The 18,103-nt window shown below is 31.3% G+C and overlaps 1 protein-coding gene across 2 annotated transcripts in view; it reads right to left on the bottom strand.

Moving 5' to 3' along the window:
• LOC126890009 (kelch domain-containing protein 4) overlaps window positions 1-18,103 on the bottom strand; it is an 88,275-nt gene that overhangs the window by 6,210 nt on the left and 63,962 nt on the right. The window contains exon 5 of one of the 2 annotated variants that reach the window (XM_050658809.1): window positions 5,410-5,697. The exons of the other annotated variant lie outside the window; for it this stretch is intronic. Within the exon in view, the coding sequence (XP_050514766.1) occupies window positions 5,410-5,697 (288 nt within the window). The remainder of the gene's footprint in view (window positions 1-5,409; window positions 5,698-18,103) is intronic. 2 annotated transcript variants of the gene reach the window in all.

The following is an 18,103-nucleotide window of genomic DNA, read 5'->3' as shown; positions in this document are numbered from 1 at the left end:
TACAACAATAACAGAAAATATCACTAATAAGATTTTAACTAGGTGCAAAGCTACAAGAAATTTTCAAAATTGCCGCCTTAAGATGCAACAAAAGAATTTTATATTCATCATTGGCGCGCGTACGGTAATGGTCTGAATTTATTTAAAGATACAAATAGTTCGTCACTGAGATATGTCAAATTAAAAATCATTCTTGAATTCCTCATTCAATTTACGACAAAAAATATTTCTTGCCTTTTTTTTCATGAGGCGCCATTTTTACGGAAAAAAATAAAACATTAACGTTTACAAAGTAGTATTTAAAATAACTCTCTATCAGTAATGGAAACGACCTCAAATACTTTGTAAGCGTTAATATGTTCTATTTTTTTTGTATAAAAACGGCGCCTCATATGAAAAAAAGGTAAGATAATATATTTTTTGTCACAAATTATACGAGAAATTCAAAAATGATTTTTAATTGGATATATCTCAGTGGCGTACTAATTTTTTCTAAAAAAATTCAGACTATTACCCGTACGCGCGCGAATGATGTATATAAAATTCTTCGGTCATCAGTAAAGGAGGTTATTTTGAACATTTTTTGTAGCTTTGCACCTAGTTAAAATCGTAGTAGTAATATTTTCTGTTATTGTTCTAGTTTAGTATTATTATACAGGGTGTCCCGAAAAGATTAGTCATAAATTATACCACACATTCTAGGGTCAAAAATAGTTTGATTGAACCTAACTTACCTTAGTACAAATATGCTCATAAAAAAAGTTACAGCCCTTTGAAGTTACAAAATGAAAATCAATTTTTTTCAATACATCGAAAACTATTAAATATTTTTTATTGAAAATGGACATGTATCACTCTTATGGCAGGAACATCTTAAAACATAATTATAGTGAAAATTGTCCACCACATAAAAATTTTATGGGGGTTTTGTTCCCTTAAACCTCCCCAAACTTTTGTGTACGTTCCAATTAATTCATTATTGTGGTACCATTAGTTAAACACAACGTTTTTAAAATTTTCTTGCCTCTTACTATTTTTTCGATAAGCCACTTTTTATCGAGATGCGGCTTCTTTTTTAATATATTTACATAAAAATTTTATGGGGATTTTGTTCCTTTAAACCCCCCAAATGTTTGTGTACGTTCCAATTAAACTATTATTGTGGTACCATTAGTTAAACACAGTGTTTTTAAAACTTTTTTGCCTCTTAGCCTTTTTCTGTTAAGTCACCTTTTATCGAGATGCGAGATTCTTTTTCAAAATATACCTAAAAATGTAAATTATAAATAAATTTTCAGATTATTAACAGGTCTATAAATAATCGTACTTAACCTTATACAAAATATGTGGTGGATTCGACAAATATTCAAAATATCTCGATAAACACTGGTTTATCGAAAAAGTACTAAGAGACAAAAAAAGTTTTAAAAACACTGTGTTTAACTAATGGTGCCACAATAATAATTTAATTGGAACGTACACAGAAGTTTGGGGGGGTTGAAGGGAACAAAACCCCCATAAAATTTTTATGGGATGCACAAATTTAACTTTAATTTTTTTAAGATGTTGCTGCCATAATAATGCCACATGTCCATTTTCAATAAAAAATCTCCAAGAGTTTTCGATATATGAAAAAAAATCGATTTTCATTTTGTAACTTCAAAGGGCTGTAACTTTTTTTGTGTGCACTATTGTATACAGGGTGTCCAGAAACTCTACCGACAAACGAAGACAGGAGATTCTTCAGATAATTTTAAGATAATTTAACCCAATTCACTTAGTCCGAAAATGCTTCCTAAGGGAGCTAGAGCTCTTTGAAGATGGCGTCTTGTAATTAGTTTTTCTTAAATACCTCCAGAACGCTTCTATTTAGAAAAACAAAAATTGGTACGCGTATTTATCTTCAAGATATAAATCTAATCCATCTATTGCAAATTTCTAGTACCGATCATAGGCGTCCGTTTTGGGTAGGGCAACGGTTATTTTATCGCATAACTTTTTTATCTTTAACTTTTGTGCATTTCTGATACTGGATTATTAAATTGGGAAGTATTCTGGTACTAAAAGGTACTCTTGTTTTAAATCGGTAGGACACACCGTATTCTAGAAAAATCGATTTGAAATCTTTTCGCTTTTTGAATTAAAAAAAATTACAAAAAAAAAACTGTTTAGAAAGACGAAAACTGGTACATTTATTTATATTCCAGAGATAAATCGATTTCATTAATTGCGAATTTCTAGTACTGGTCATAGGCGTCCGTTTTGGATAGGTCAACAGTTATTTTATAGCATAACTTTTTTGTCTTGAATTTTTGAGCATTTTTGACAATAGATTATTAAATTATGAGGTATTCGAGTACTAAAAGTTACTCTTACTTTATGTTGGTAAAATACTTCATTTTTTGTTAAAAAGTTCTTTCAATTTTTTTCAAATTCCAAAAACGAAAAACTTTCAAATCGATTTTTCTAGAAAACGGTGTGTCCTACCGACTTAAATCAAGAGTACCTTTTAGTACTAGAATACCTCACAATTTAATAATCCGGTGTCAAAATTGCATAAAAGTTAAGGACAAAAAAGTTATGCGATAAAATACCCATTGCTCTACCCAAAACGCACGCCTATGACCGGTACTAGAAATTTACAATGGATGGAATCGATTCATCTCTGAAAAGTAAATAAGCATACCAATTTTCGTTTTTCTAAATAGAAGCGTTCTGGAGATATTTAAGAAAAACTAATTTCATGACGCCATTTTAAAAGAGCTCTAGCTCCCTTAAAAAGCATTTTCGGACTAGGTGAATTGGGTTAAATTGTCTTAAAATTATCTGAGGAATCTCCTGTCTTCGTTTGTCGGTAGAGTTTCTGGACACCCTGTATAGGTAAGTGAGGTTCAATCAATCTATTTTTGACCCCAGAATCTGTGGTATAATTTATGACCAATCTTTTCGGGAGACCCTGTATATTGGATAGGTCTTGATAATGTATTAAGAAATGAAAAATACGCGCCAAGATGTTTTATTTTTTGCATAAAAATGGTGCTCCATATGAAAATAAGACAAGAGAGGTTTTTTATCACAAATTAAACCTGAAATATAAAAATAATTTTTAATTTGACATATATCAGTGGCGTACTATTTTTTTCTTTAAAAAATTCAGACAATTACCCGTATGCGCGCCTCTACCTCTTAAAACTCGCCAAACTTAATTTTCATACCTAAACTGGTCTTCAGCAATAAATAAATTGACAGTTTGAAATAAAAATTTCAACACCCGAAATGAAGCATTTGCGGACATACATTTATCAAACAAACTGTCATAGGAAAAGTCAAACAATAAGGAATGCACGTAATTTTCCCGTTGTTGCCATATTCTAAATTAAAAAATTAGATTTTTTGACATGCTATTCCTATTACAGTTAGCACTTCATTGGCTAGAACTAGTGACGAGTATATATAACGTCATTATGATATTTGGTGAGATGTCTCTCATAATATTGGAGGTTAAATATAATGTAAAATTATTGTTTTCTAATTATATTTTATTTATTTAGTTAGGTAATATTTTAACGACAGTTTATTTTTTAACCAACTTCACTTTCCCTTCCCTTTTCTTGATTGGTCAATTAGGTTCGTAATAGTTTTGTTGTATGGTAGGCGTTAATTTTATGAAATGTTGCTGGCTAAATGGGAACAGCTCCCAAAGGCCATAAAAGCAGAAGAAAAAAAAATAAACAAACAAAAATCTTCCATTAATCATTCCATGTGATAATGTCAGTTTGACACTTATAGTACTATTCTTTGTTTCACTCTTAAAGACAAAGAGAAACAGTAAAACCCGTAGCTGGTTTGGTAAATACAAATATGTTTTTCATTTGGCAACAGCGATTTCCTGTTAAACTTGAACGGTAGCGAAAAACTAATATGTGAGGAAAAATTTGTTGAATTTGTTTGCCGTCAAGTTTGTATCGGTGGGTTATGGTCACGGTTATTAGACTTTATTACGGTTGTCTTGACCGACGGTGGTGTGGAGACTTATATTTTTGACTTTACGTCACAAGAGTACACAATCCCATATTTTTAAATGATTTTCGATCATTGAATGTGTGTTATTGTGTATATATGTGTATTATTTGTGTTATTATGAAATAATAAAACAAATAATACACATTTTATCTTATACCGGGTGGTGAATCGTAAAACGGGCCATAGGAAACTCAATGTAAAATTCTAAATTGTTGAATTCCTGCTTCCCTAATTATTTTACATCAAAAGTCATGAAAGAATACTTGTAGAGAAGTAAAATCTGTATTAAAATCAAAGTCAGAATTGTTCTACGATTTAAATGCATTCCAAAATTTTGAAAAATATGATACATTTGCCACAATAGGTATGCGTGTAAAAGTTAGGCCACACGTTACTACTTAACTGACAGTGCTCACACCATTGACTGAATAAAAAATCTTTAATATTAATACTTTCTCCGCAACTGAGGGTATCTTATCAACTGTATTGTTTTTAAACAATAGATAATAAAATAAAAATATTGACAGTTAAAAATGTGAACATTATTGCATTGTGTGTGGCCTAAGTTTGGGCTGAAAACTGAAATGTATTACATTTTTACAAAATTTTGGAATATGTTTAATTCGTAGACCAATTTTGACAGTTGTTTTCAATACAGATTTCAATCCTCTACAAATAGTTTGTAATGTCTTTTGATGTGAAATAATTAGGGAAGCTGGAATTCAACATTTTAGAATTTTACATTGAGTTAATGCAAAATTTTGACGCATGTCAAAATTCTCAATGTGTTTTAATTGTATTCATTTTTTTCGAATCCTGAGAAAACTAATAAATATTTTTGAAAAATTTAAACTCAGAATGAAAGACTACATTATTACCGAGGGCCGAAAGTACCTGAAAACTTCTATAATGTTTATTTTAATAAGTTACAGGGCTGAAAATAAAAGAGAAGTGTGATATTTAATTTCAAATATTTCATTCAATAGAAACTGCTTGTTTATTCTAAGGGGCTTTCCGCCCTCGTTAATAATGTAATCTTTCATCCTGCATTTAAATTTTTCTAAAATACTTATTAGTTTTCTCAGGATTCGAAAAAAATCATATTACGATTCAAATGACAGTACTCTCTTGACGTAATCGCACCCTTAATGTTCATTGGTTAGTCGATCTGGGCAACCGTAGTAATGTATAAGAACCGCCGTGGGTTATGGTGTCATTAAAACTATGACACCCATTCCTAATTGTTTGACATTTAGTTTAGTTAAGTGAAAAATCTCATAAAAGAGTGTTCGAATTTAGGTTGCTCCGATTATAATACAACAAAGGAGTAGTCCTTGAAATAAAAAATTCTAATTCTATAGAGAATTTATCAAAATTTTTATTTACCTTCATCCACATTCTCTTTGTCTTGTTTAGACTTAGCAGATCTGTCCTTTTTTCCACTCAAGCTAACATTCCTCCAACTTAATTTTTCTAATTCAAGTTGAAGAAATTCGTTATAAAAATTACCACACAGATCTTCCTCGTCATCTTCTACATCAAATACGCCTCCGAATGAATAGGCAGATAAATTGTTTGCTGTGGATATAATTGGCATACCACACCTCGGAGAAAATGAGAATCCTCCAATCTTTACCTGAGACCATTTATACACTGTAGCAGCTGTATCATTTTCTAAAAAAAAGGAGGAGAAAAGTAAAGAAACAGATAATGGATTATACAGGGTGTCCAGAAACTCTACCGACAAACGAAGACAGGAGATTCCTCAGATAATATTAAGACAATAATTTAACCAATTCACCTAATCCGAAAATGCTTCCTAAGGGAGCTAGAGCTCTTTGAAGATGGCGTCTTGTAATTAGTTTTTCTTAAATTCCTCCAGAACGTTTCTAGTTAGAAAAACGAAAATTGGTACGCATATTTATCTTCCAGAGATGAATCGATTTCATTAATTGCGAATTTCTAGTACCAGTCATAGGCGTCCGTTTTGGGTAGGGCAACGATTATTTTATCGCATAACTTTTTTGTCTTTAATTTTGAAGCATTTTTGACTCTGGTTTATTAAATTGTTAGGTATTTTTGTATTAAAAGATACTCTTACTTTAAGTCGATAGAATACACCGTTTTCTAGAAAAATCGATTTGAAAATTTTTCGTTCTTTAAATTTCAAAAAAAGTTAAAAAAAACTATTTAGAAAAACGAAAACTTGTATGTTTAATTATATGCCAGAGATGAATGGATTTCATTAATTGCGAATTTATAGTACCGGTCATATGCGTCGGTTTTGGGTAGGTCAACGGTTATTTTATCGCATAACTTTTTTGTCTTTATTTTTAAGCATTTTTGACTATGGATTATTAAATTGTAAAGTATTCTTGTACTAAAAGGTACTCTTGCTTTAAGTCAATAGGATACACCGTTTTCTAGAAAAATCGATTTGAAAATTTTTCGTTCTTTAAATTTCAAAAAAAAAATTAAAAAAACTATTTAGAAATCGAAAACTTGTACGTTTAATTATATTCCAGAGATGAATCGATTTCATTAATTGCGAATTTTTAGTACCGGTCATATGCGTCGGTTTTACCGGTGTTACCTTAGCCATAAATTCCATCCATAAATTTTTTTTTCATATTTTCACAAAAATTTGGTATAAATTTATCAAAAATGAATAAAACAGATAATATTGACAAGAAAAATGTTATATATGTTACATATGTTTGGAAAAAAAATTTAAACCGGCGATGTATTGACGGTGAGTAGATAATGCCACTCAAATTCAAAAATCCTTTATGGATGGTACGTTAGTCAACTTTTTTTCTCAGTTTTTTGTTAAATTCTCAAAGTAAATATAATAAAGCATAACATATAAAAAAATCGTGATGGAGGTATTTTCCAAAACAAGCGAAAAAAATTCTGAAACTTAGATGTATTGCGCGCTATTCGTTAATACGTCTCAAATTCAAAAATCCTTTATGGATGGTACGTTAGTCAACTTTTTTTCTCAGTTTTTTGTTAAATTCTTAAAGTAAATATAATAAAACATAACATATAAAAAAAACGTGATGGAGGTATTTTCCAAAACAAGAGAAAAAAATTCTGAAACTTATATGTATTGCGGGCTATTCGGTAATACGTCTCACATTCAAAAATCCTTTATGGATGGTACGTTAGTCAACTTTTTTTCTCAGTTTCTTGTTAAATTCTCAAAGTAAATATAATAAAGCATAACATATAAAAAAATCGTGATGAAGGTATTTTTCAAAACAAGCGAGAAAAATTCTGAAATTTAGATGTATTGCGCTGTATTCGTTAATACGTCTCAAATTCAAAAATCCTTTATGGATGGTACGTTAGTCAACTTTTTTTCTCAGTTTCTTGTTAAATTCTCAAAGTAAATATAATAAAGCATAACATATAAAAAAATCGTGATGGAGGTATTTTTCAAAACAAGCGAAAAAAATTCTGAAACTTAGATGTATTGCGCGCTATTCATTAATACGTCTCAAATTCAAAAATCCTTTATGGATGGTACGTTAGTCAACTTTTTTTCTCAGTTTTTTGTTAAATTCTCAAAGTAAATATAATAAAGCATAACATATAAAAAAATCGTGATGGAGGTATTTTCCAAAACAAGAGAAAAAAATTCTGAAACTTAGATGTATTGCGGGTTATTCGGTAATACGTCTCAAATTCAAAAATCCTTTATGGATGGTACGTTAGTCAACTTTTTTTCTCAGTTTCTTGTTAAATTCTCAAAGTAAATATAATAAAGCATAACATATAAAAAAATCGTGATGGATGTATTTTCCAAAACAAGAGAAAAAAATTCTGAAACTTAGATGTATTGCGCGCTATTCATTAATACGTCTCAAATTCAAAAATCCTTTATGGATGGTACGTTAGTCAACTTTTTTTCTCAGTTTTTTGTTAAATTCTCAAAGTAAATATAATAAAGCATAACATATAAAAAAATCGTGATGGAGGTATTTTCCAAAACAAGAGAAAAAAATTCTGAAACTTAGATGTATTGCGGGTTATTCGGTAATACGTCTCAAATTCAAAAATCCTTTATGGATGGTACGTTAGTCAACTTTTTTTCTCAGTTTTTTGTTAAATTCTCAAAGTAAATATAATAAAGCATAACATATAAAAAAAATCGTGATGGAGGTATTTTCCAAAACAAGCGAAAAAAATTCTGAAACTTAGATGTATTGCGCGCTATTCGTTAATACGTCTCAAATTCAAAAATCCTTTATGGATGGTACGTTAGTCAACTTTTTTTCTCAGTTTCTTGTTAAATTCTCAAAGTAAATATAATAAAGCATAACATATAAAAAAATCGTGATGGAGGTATTTTTCAAAACAAGCGAAAAAAATTCTGAAACTTAGATGTATTGCGCGCTATTCATTAATACGTCTCAAATTCAAAAATCCTGTATGGATGGTACGTTAGTCAACTTTTTTTCTCAGTTTTTTGTTAAATTCTCAAAGTAAATATAATAAAGCATAACATATAAAAAAATCGTGATGGAGGTATTTTCCAAAACAAGAGAAAAAAATTCTGAAACTTAGATGTATTGCGGGTTATTCGGTAATACGTCTCAAATTCAAAAATCCTTTATGGATGGTACGTTAGTCAACTTTTTTTCTCAGTTTCTTGTTAAATTCTCAAAGTAAATATAATAAAGCATAACATATAAAAAAATCGTGATGGAGGTATTTTCCAAAACAAGAGAAAAAAATTCTGAAACTTAGATGTATTGCGCGCTATTCATTAATACGTCTCAAATTCAAAAATCCTTTATGGATGGTACGTTAGTCAACTTTTTTTCTCAGTTTTTTGTTAAATTCTCAAAGTAAATATAATAAAGCATAACATATAAAAAAATCGTGATGGAGGTATTTTCCAAAACAAGAGAAAAAAATTCTGAAACTTAGATGTATTGCGGGTTATTCGGTAATACGTCTCAAATTCAAAAATCCTTTATGGATGGTACGTTAGTCAACTTTTTTTCTCAGTTTTTTGTTAAATTCTCAAAGTAAATATAATAAAGCATAACATATAAAAAAATCGTGATGGAGGTATTTTCCAAAACAAGCGAAAAAAATTCTGAAACTTAGATGTATTGCGGGTTATTCGGTAATACGTCTCAAATTCAAAAATCCTTTATGGATGGTACGTTAGTCAACTTTTTTTCTCAGTTTTTTGTTAAATTCTCAAAGTAAATATAATAAAACATAACATATAAAAAAAACGTGATGGAGGTATTTTCCAAAACAAGAGAAAAAAATTCTGAAACTTATATGTATTGCGGGCTATTCGGTAATACGTCTCACATTCAAAAATCCTTTATGGATGGTACGTTAGTCAACTTTTTTTCTCAGTTTCTTGTTAAATTCTCAAAGTAAATATAATAAAGCATAACATATAAAAAAATCGTAATGGAGGTATTTTTCAAAACAAGCGAAAAAAATTCTGAAATTTAGATGTATTGCGCTGTATTCGTTAATACGTCTCAAATTCAAAAATCCTTTATGGATGGTACGTTAGTCAACTTTTTTTCTCAGTTTCTTGTTAAATTCTCAAAGTAAATATAATAAAGCATAACATATAAAAAAATCGTGATGGAGGTATTTTTCAAAACAAGCGAAAAAAATTCTGAAACTTAGATGTATTGCGCGCTATTCATTAATACGTCTCAAATTCAAAAATCCTTTATGGATGGTACGTTAGTCAACTTTTTTTCTCAGTTTTTTGTTAAATTCTCAAAGTAAATATAATAAAGCATAACATATAAAAAAATCGTGATGGAGGTATTTTCCAAAACAAGAGAAAAAAATTCTGAAACTTAGATGTATTGCGGGTTATTCGGTAATACGTCTCAAATTCAAAAATCCTTTATGGATGGTACGTTAGTCAACTTTTTTCTCAGTTTCTTGTTAAATTCTCAAAGTAAATATAATAAAGCATAACATATAAAAAAATCGTGATGGAGGTATTTTCCAAAACTAGCGAAAAAAATTCTGAAACTTAGATGTATTGCGCGGTATTCGTTAATACGTCTCAAATTCAAAAATCCTTTATGGATGGTACGTTAGTCAACTTTTTTTCTCAGTTTTTTGTTAAATTCTCAAAGTAAATATAATAAAGCATAACATATAAAAAAAACGTGATGGAGGTATTTTCCAAAACAAGAGAAAAAAATTCTGAAACTTATATGTATTGCGGGCTATTCGGTAATACGTCTCACATTCAAAAATCCTTTATGGATGGTACGTTAGTCAACTTTTTTTCTCAGTTTCTTGTTAAATTCTCAAAGTAAATATAATAAAGCATAACATATAAAAAAATCGTGATGGAGGTATTTTTCAAAACAAGCGAAAAAAATTCTGAAACTTAGATGTATTGCGCGCTATTCATTAATACGTCTCAAATTCAAAAATCCTTTATGGATGGTACGTTAGTCAACTTTTTTTCTCAGTTTTTTGTTAAATTCTCAAAGTAAATATAATAAAGCATAACATATAAAAAAATCGTGATGGAGGTATTTTCCAAAACAAGAGAAAAAAATTCTGAAACTTAGATGTATTGCGGGTTATTCGGTAATACGTCTCAAATTCAAAAATCCTTTATGGATGGTACGTTAGTCAACTTTTTTTCTCAGTTTTTTGTTAAATTCTCAAAGTAAATATAATAAAGCATAACATATAAAAAAATCGTGATGGAGGTATTTTCCAAAACAAGCGAAAAAAATTCTGAAACTTAGATGTATTGCGCGCTATTCGTTAATACGTCTCAAATTCAAAAATCCTTTATGAATGGTACGTTAGTCAACTTTTTTTCTCAGTTTTTTGTTAAATTCTCAAAGTAAATATAATAAAACATAACATATCAAAAAAAACGTGATGGAGGTATTTTCCAAAACAAGAGAAAAAAATTCTGAAACTTAGATGTATTGCGGGCTATTCGGTAATACGTCTCAAATTCAAAAATCCTTTATGGATGGATCGTTGGTCAACTTTTTTTCTCAGTTTTTTGTTAAATTCTCAAAGTAAATATAATAAAGCATAACATATAAAAAAATCGTGATGGAGGTATTTTCCAAAACAAGAAAAAAAAATTCTGAAACTTAGATGTATTGCGGGCTATTCGGTAATACGTCTCAAATTCAAAAATCCTTTATGTATGGTACGTTAGTCAACTTTTTTTCTCAGTTTCTTGTTAAATTCTCAAAGTAAATATAATAAAGCATAACATATAAAAAAATCATGATGGAGGTATTTTTCGAAACAAGCGAAAAAAATTCTGAAACTTGCGATGTATTGCGGGCTATTCGGGAATACGTCTCAAATTAAAAAATGCTTTGGGGATGGTACGTTAGTTAACATTTTTTTTTTAATTTTTAGTTAAATTCTGGAAGTACATATAATAAAATTTCTGGAAATACGTGTAATAAAGCATGAGATATAAAATATCGTGATCAAGGTATATTCGAAAGCGAGGGAAAAATTTTTAAACGGCGTGTAGGTAATGCGTCTCATTTTCAAAAATTTCTTATGTGTGTGGGCTGTTGTTTGTGTGATCAGGGACTTCGTCAATTAGCCGAATTTGTATTAGAAAAATTGAAATTATTTTTTTTTTTATTTTGAGTTATTATAGAAGAATAAGTAGGAGTACCAAATAATTCTTAACAATTGTTTTATAGACAGATCTAATATTCTTATATTTTGTGTAAATTTTTGGAAAATACCATTCTTGAGGGATTAAGATAATATGATTTTATTACCTGGGATTGTGGTCATTAGTAACGACTAGTTTTTCATTTATAGTTATTTTAGTAGGGTTTTACCACTGAAAGTGAATATTAATTAGCCCTAATTATCGGGTAAGAGTTGTTTAGAGATTATGATAACGAGTTCTTTGTCTATTTTCAACGTGACTTTTGTAGAATGTCCTTTCAGAAAAATCAGTTAACTTTCTAGTTAATGGCTTTTATTCTTCAATAACTTATATATATATATATATATATATATATATATATATATATATATATATATATAGGCAAAAGAAAATAGGTTTCAGTTGATTGAAGTCCGTCAAGTGCAACAGTCAAAATAAGTGTTTAATGCTAAAAAGTGTAAAGTGTGTTTTTCTGTCTTCTAGTTTTTGGTAAGTATTTGTTAATATTTTAATTTTTATTCTTAAATTTTTATTAATAATTTTGTTTTTTTTTGCAACTTACCCAACTATATTAATCGTTCTCTTTATCATTTTAATATTTTACTTTTTTTATTTGTAGTATTTACTTTTCAAAATGGCAGAATTAGTAGATAAATTGTGTAAATTCTTGAACTCACAGGAGTTAACTCTTGTCCAAATTAGACGGCTAAAACACGGTGATAAAATAATTGCGGATGCATGTCTAAAATTGTTTAATAATAAATCAAGTTTGTCTCGTAATAATTTGCTGAAAATAATTAAACGTAATTCTCATAACTTTTCCCAAGTTTTTCTTCACTATACAAATGATACAAATAATTTGAATTGTTCACCAACAGACAACAAATTTTATAATAATATTGATATAAATAACGTGCCAAATTCAACTGTTTTTATTCAAAATGTGGAATATTCGGATAAACCTGAACCATTAAAAGAAACATTTGAAAACGTAAGTTTTGACATTAATACTGAAATGCCTGATAGTTCAGATCAAAACCTGCTAGAATCTTTATCGGAAACAAATACAACTATGGACGTTACGCCCGAACAACTTAATATTGACCCCGAAATAAAAAAATGTTATGAAATACAACCGGCTTAAACGTGTTACCACAACATTCGCGAAATAACTTTCCAATAAAACTAAAATTCCACAATAAATTAGTGATTCGCGAGGGTGAGTTCTCCCTTAGTGTTGACGAATTAAAATTAATTTATAACGCAAAAGAAAATAAATTCCGTGCTTGTAATTATCCTTTTATTATACGCGAACATTTCCAAAAAGCAAATACTACTTGCATACTTTGTATTAAACAATGTAATTATAATAAGAAAATGGTTGTTATATATGGGTACTGCCGTCATGATAATTGTAAAAGTTTTAAATTACAATGTAGCATTAAAGATGGGCTACACTGTGAAGTGTATAGTAACAGCTTCAACTATTTCCATGAAAGGGAGTTAACGCAACAGGTCAGAGGAGTAGAGAGAGTATTGTTGGGTCAGCGATTACGTTGTGATTTAGCGCGTAATGTACGGGATGAAGACATTGAAAGGTGTCATAAAGTAGCTATGGTCACTAAAAATTTAAAGCGTATTAAGAGCGAATGTGTATATCGCAGAATAAAGTCTGAAAGTGAGGCTTTTCGTGATAGATCCAACGACGATTTAAAGGACATGGTGGAGATGAGGACCGATAATAAAAATTATATTTATAGGGTATCTAGTCCATTTACTGTGACTATTTTTAGTAAAGAGCAGTTGCATTTACTTAACTTTGCGAAATGTAAAACCGGTGAGTTACCGGATGTTCATATTGATGCAACAGGGAGCGTAGTCCGAAAACCATGTCCTGCATCTAATAGGATTTTGTATTACACTGGTGTTATTCAGGTACAAATGGAAAGGGTGGTTCCAGTCTTTGAAATGGTAGCTGAAAAGCATGACACTGTTACCATATTAAATTGGTTACAGGAATTTAAATACTTTTGTGTGAGGAATAATCTAAGGTGGCCTGTATTTAGAACAGCGACAACGGATTTCAGTTTAGCTGTTATAAATTCCATTTGTGAGGCTTGGAATTTAATGACTTTGCAACGGTACTGCACTCTGTTTTTTGAATCTAGGTATTCTAATAAAATAGTGGATAGGTTAGTCGTGTTAAAATTGTGTTGTGCCCATTTGATGAAAATATTCGTTAGATGTGTGGATAAGTATTTTTGTTCGCAAGACAAGAACGTAAGGTCTTTTCTGAAGGAGGTTTTAGCGTCGCTGTTTGATATTTCTGACTTTGGATCTGTTGAGGAAGTTATCATATCGATGTTTCAGTTATTGCTATTAAAACATGAAAGCACTGAGAGTAATGAAATGAGGACAAATTTATTAAAAATAATATTAATCAATACTGATATAAACACAATAATTATTGATGATACGGAAGAAATGACAACAATTCCCGAATTTCATTTAACAGCTAAGCACACAGCTTTTTACAAAAATAACGATTTCTTTAAACATTTCGAACATATTTTAAAACATTCCATATTTGAAAAATGTGAACTTATTAACGAAACTAATAAACGTAAAAATATTCCGTTAAATCCTATGTATAATCAAGATTTCGTATATTATTTTTTAAAACATTTTGTTCCCTACATTCCGCTCTGGACGGGAATTTGTAATTACAAACGAAGCAGTAATGCACCGGTAGAAAAATTTTTCGGTTTGCTTAAAAACAATATATTAAACAATAAATTACACAGAAAATGCTCGCGCTTTATTAGAACTGTAAGAAAATATGTTATTAACAGATATAGAGAACAAAAGTATAGCATAAAAAAACGGGCTGCGCCACAAGAGTTAATAAAAAACAACCGCGTAATACAATAAAGATAAACGAAGAAAAATGGTGCAAACGGATAAAAAGAAATAATACATATTTTAAAAAACAAACCTTAAAAAAATACTTTAAGACTGAGTACGAATGTTCAACTATTAAAAAACATACTACAACCGAGTATTCTAATCCAACTTTCAAAAATAAATTTGAAAACGGTCTTCAAAACAAAATTGAATTTTACAATTCAATAAATTTAAATAAATACTTTGTAATTGCGAAATACAATTATATTTTAGGAGATCTAACATTATACAACGAAGGTTTTGAAACGTTAAATCCCATAAAATGGTTAAGTGACTCTGTAATAGACGCTGCTATTCTTAGCACAACAAATATAAAAAATTCAAAGGATGATTTATATATTTATGCAAGTTTAGGATATTGTATATTAAGCCATAGTAATAACAACGTAACCGAAAATTTCATTGTGAATAAAACAAATATTTCAAATTATAACAAAATTTTAATTCCCGTTAACCATAATCAAAACCATTGGATCTTGTGTGAAATAGACTTTATACATTATCAGTTTAATTTATACGATTCATCTAGACTTGTAAACAAAACTCAAGCTGTCCGTTATAGAAATTTGTTTTCCTCTTACTTTTTAGACCGAGTTCATTTGTTTAAAGTAGATACTTTGAAATGTAATATGCAAAATTTGAATGTTAATGTGCTAAGTCCCATTATTCAGAAAGACCAGCACAATTGTGGTGTTTGCGTAATTTATGTCAGCCAATGTATTATTGATAATAAATTAATCAACGATAAAATAAACTTGGATAAATTCAGAATAGATTTACAACGAGCAATTCTACAGGGTTCATTGCCCATGCAACATCGCTGTTTAGTTTGCGGTTGCGATATTATGTTCTCCCCTACATCTTCCAAGTCATTTCAATGTGTAACATGTGACAGGTTTATACACGACAACTGTGCGGATAACACATATTATGTAGTAGCTAAAAGCCAGTGCTTTTTATGTAAAGGTAGTAGTATATGTACTACAAAATATAAAAACTAAAAACGTGGCTCTGGTCGATCCTATAAGATTGAATTAATATTAAGAGGGAAGAATATTATATTTTATTGTTCCGTATCTGTAAACTCGTCTGAACAAGACTCTAAATTGGGTTCAATTACGATCGGGTTGATAGGCGGCAAAGTTCGATATTCGTTTTCTTCTTTTATTACATGACCTACGCTATTTTTCCGGACTTGTAAATATTTTGGATTAGTAAATATTTTCCGTATATTTTCAATGACCATGTTACTTAAGGATAGCGCACTATTAGTTTTTTTAATTTTTTGTTTTAAACAACCCCACACACACTCGATCGGGTTGAAAATACAGTAATAAGGAGGTAGGCGGAGTACCGTGCGACCTTCATCTTTCGCCATTTTATCAACCACGTAATTTATAAGTTTTTATAATTTCCAACAATCTTGTTTTTATCGTCATTTTTTGAGGAATTGGTATACTTTTATGTGTCATAAATGCTATTATATCCGATTTTTTGGTATTTGAATTCGGTATTTTATTCATTTGACGCGAATGATACGACGCATTATCTAAAACAATAACATGGTCATAACGTGGTCATTGAAAATATACGGAAAGTATTTACTAATCCAAAATATTTACAAGTCTGGAAAAATAGCGTAGGTCATGTAATAAAAGAAGAAAATGAATATCGAACATTGCCGTCTATCAACCCGATCGTAATTGAACCCAATTTAGAGTCTTCTTCAGACGAGTGTACAGATACGGAACAATAAAATATAATATTCTGCCCTCTTAATATTAATTCAATCTTATAGGATAGAAAGCGTTTGATTTTCATTTTTTCCCAAAAAACCCACAAAAACCCAAAAAGGGAGGAGTCCGGGCACCGACTTCTATTGAACTTGGGGTCTGGACTCTTACCACCCAAAAAAACCCCAGAAAAAACCACAAAAACCCCAGGTAGCCAAGGCGCCGGTTCTCCGGGGCCTCGCCTACCTACCCAAAAAAAAAACAACGGTGAAAAATCCAACAAAACGGAGGAGTAACGTCTCCAGTCGGGTAACCGGTCGGAGTCTTTACTCCAACACCAAAAAAAACCAAAAAACCAAAAAAACCGGAAGGGCCTAGTCACCGACTAGAACACTACTTGGGGACTAGGCTCTCCCACCCAAAAAAAAATATAAAAAACAAAAATAATGTTTTCTCTTTCAGGTTATTTTTTTCAGGTCGACAAAATTGCGCGTCGGAGCGAGTAGATGAAAGTGTGAATGCATGTACTGTTTGAATGACAGGCCGGTTAAGGTTCTTTGGATTCGTAACACCTGAACAAAGAACTTTGGCGACGAGGCCGGCACACAACTGACGACAACCCCCTCAGGGAAGTCCGAAGCACACACAGACGGTTTGCGTCACCTCTTACTTGGCAGAATGCACGCCAAACTTTCCAACAGCCCCTTCAGGGAAGTAAGGTAGTAATCAAATAAAGACATGAGGCCTCTGAGCGAATGGCTCAGGGGGGTGGTGGTTCGAAACTCTTTGCTCTCCAAGTGCACAGGCCGGCCTGGGCATTGCAGATCCAGGGGATTCGATATGGGCTCATTTTGAGCAAGCGCGGGCGCGCGCGTGTGTGTGTGTGTGTGTGTGTGTGTGTGTGTCGTGTGTGTGTGTGTGTGTGTGTGTGTGTGTGTGTGTGTGTGTGTGTGTGTGTGTGTGTGTGTGTGTGTGTCTGTGTGTCTGTGTGTCTGTGTGTCTGTGTGTCGTGTGTCGTGTGTGTGGTGTGTGTGGTGTGTGGTGTGTGGTGTGTGTGTGTGTGTGTGTGTGTGTGTGTGTGTGTGTGTGTGTGTGTGTGTGTGTGTGTGTGTGTGTGTGTGTGTGTGTGTGTGTGTGTGTGTGTGTGTGTGTGTGTGTGTGTGTGTGTGTGTGTGTGTGTGTGTGTGTGTGTGTGTGTGTGTGTGTGTGTGTGTGTGTGTGTGTGTGTGTGTGTGTGTGTGTGTGTGTGTGTGTGTGTGTGTGTGTGTGTGTGTGTGTGTGTGTGTGTGTGTGTGTGTGTGTGTGTGTGTGTGTGTGTGTGTGTGTGTGTGTGTGTGTGTGTGTGTGTGTGTGTGTGTGTGTGTGTGTGTGTGTGTGTGTGTGTGTGTGTGTGTGTGTGTGTGTGTGTGTGTGTGTGTGTGTGTGTGTGTGTGTGTGTGTGTGTGTGTGTGTGTGTGTGTGTGTGTGTGTGTGTGTGTGTGTGTGTGTGTGTGTGTGTGTGTGTGTGTGTGTGTGTGTGTGTGTGTGTGTGTGTGTGTGTGTGTGTGTGTGTGTGTGTGTGTGTGTGTGTGTGTGTGTGTGTGTGTGTGTGTGTGTGTGTGTGTGTGTGTGTGTGTGTGTGTGTGTGTGTGTGTGTGTTTTATTTTTATTATCATTGTTGGTGAAGTCTATATCTTAATTTGCTTTTTTGGAATTTTTTATT

The sequence above is a fragment of the Diabrotica virgifera genome, chromosome 8, assembly GCF_917563875.1.
Source record: "Diabrotica virgifera virgifera chromosome 8, PGI_DIABVI_V3a".
Classification (NCBI taxonomy): Eukaryota; Metazoa; Arthropoda; class Insecta; order Coleoptera; family Chrysomelidae; genus Diabrotica; species Diabrotica virgifera.
Note: the sequence above shows the minus strand (reverse complement) of the source record. Positions and strands in the feature narration are given on the sequence as shown.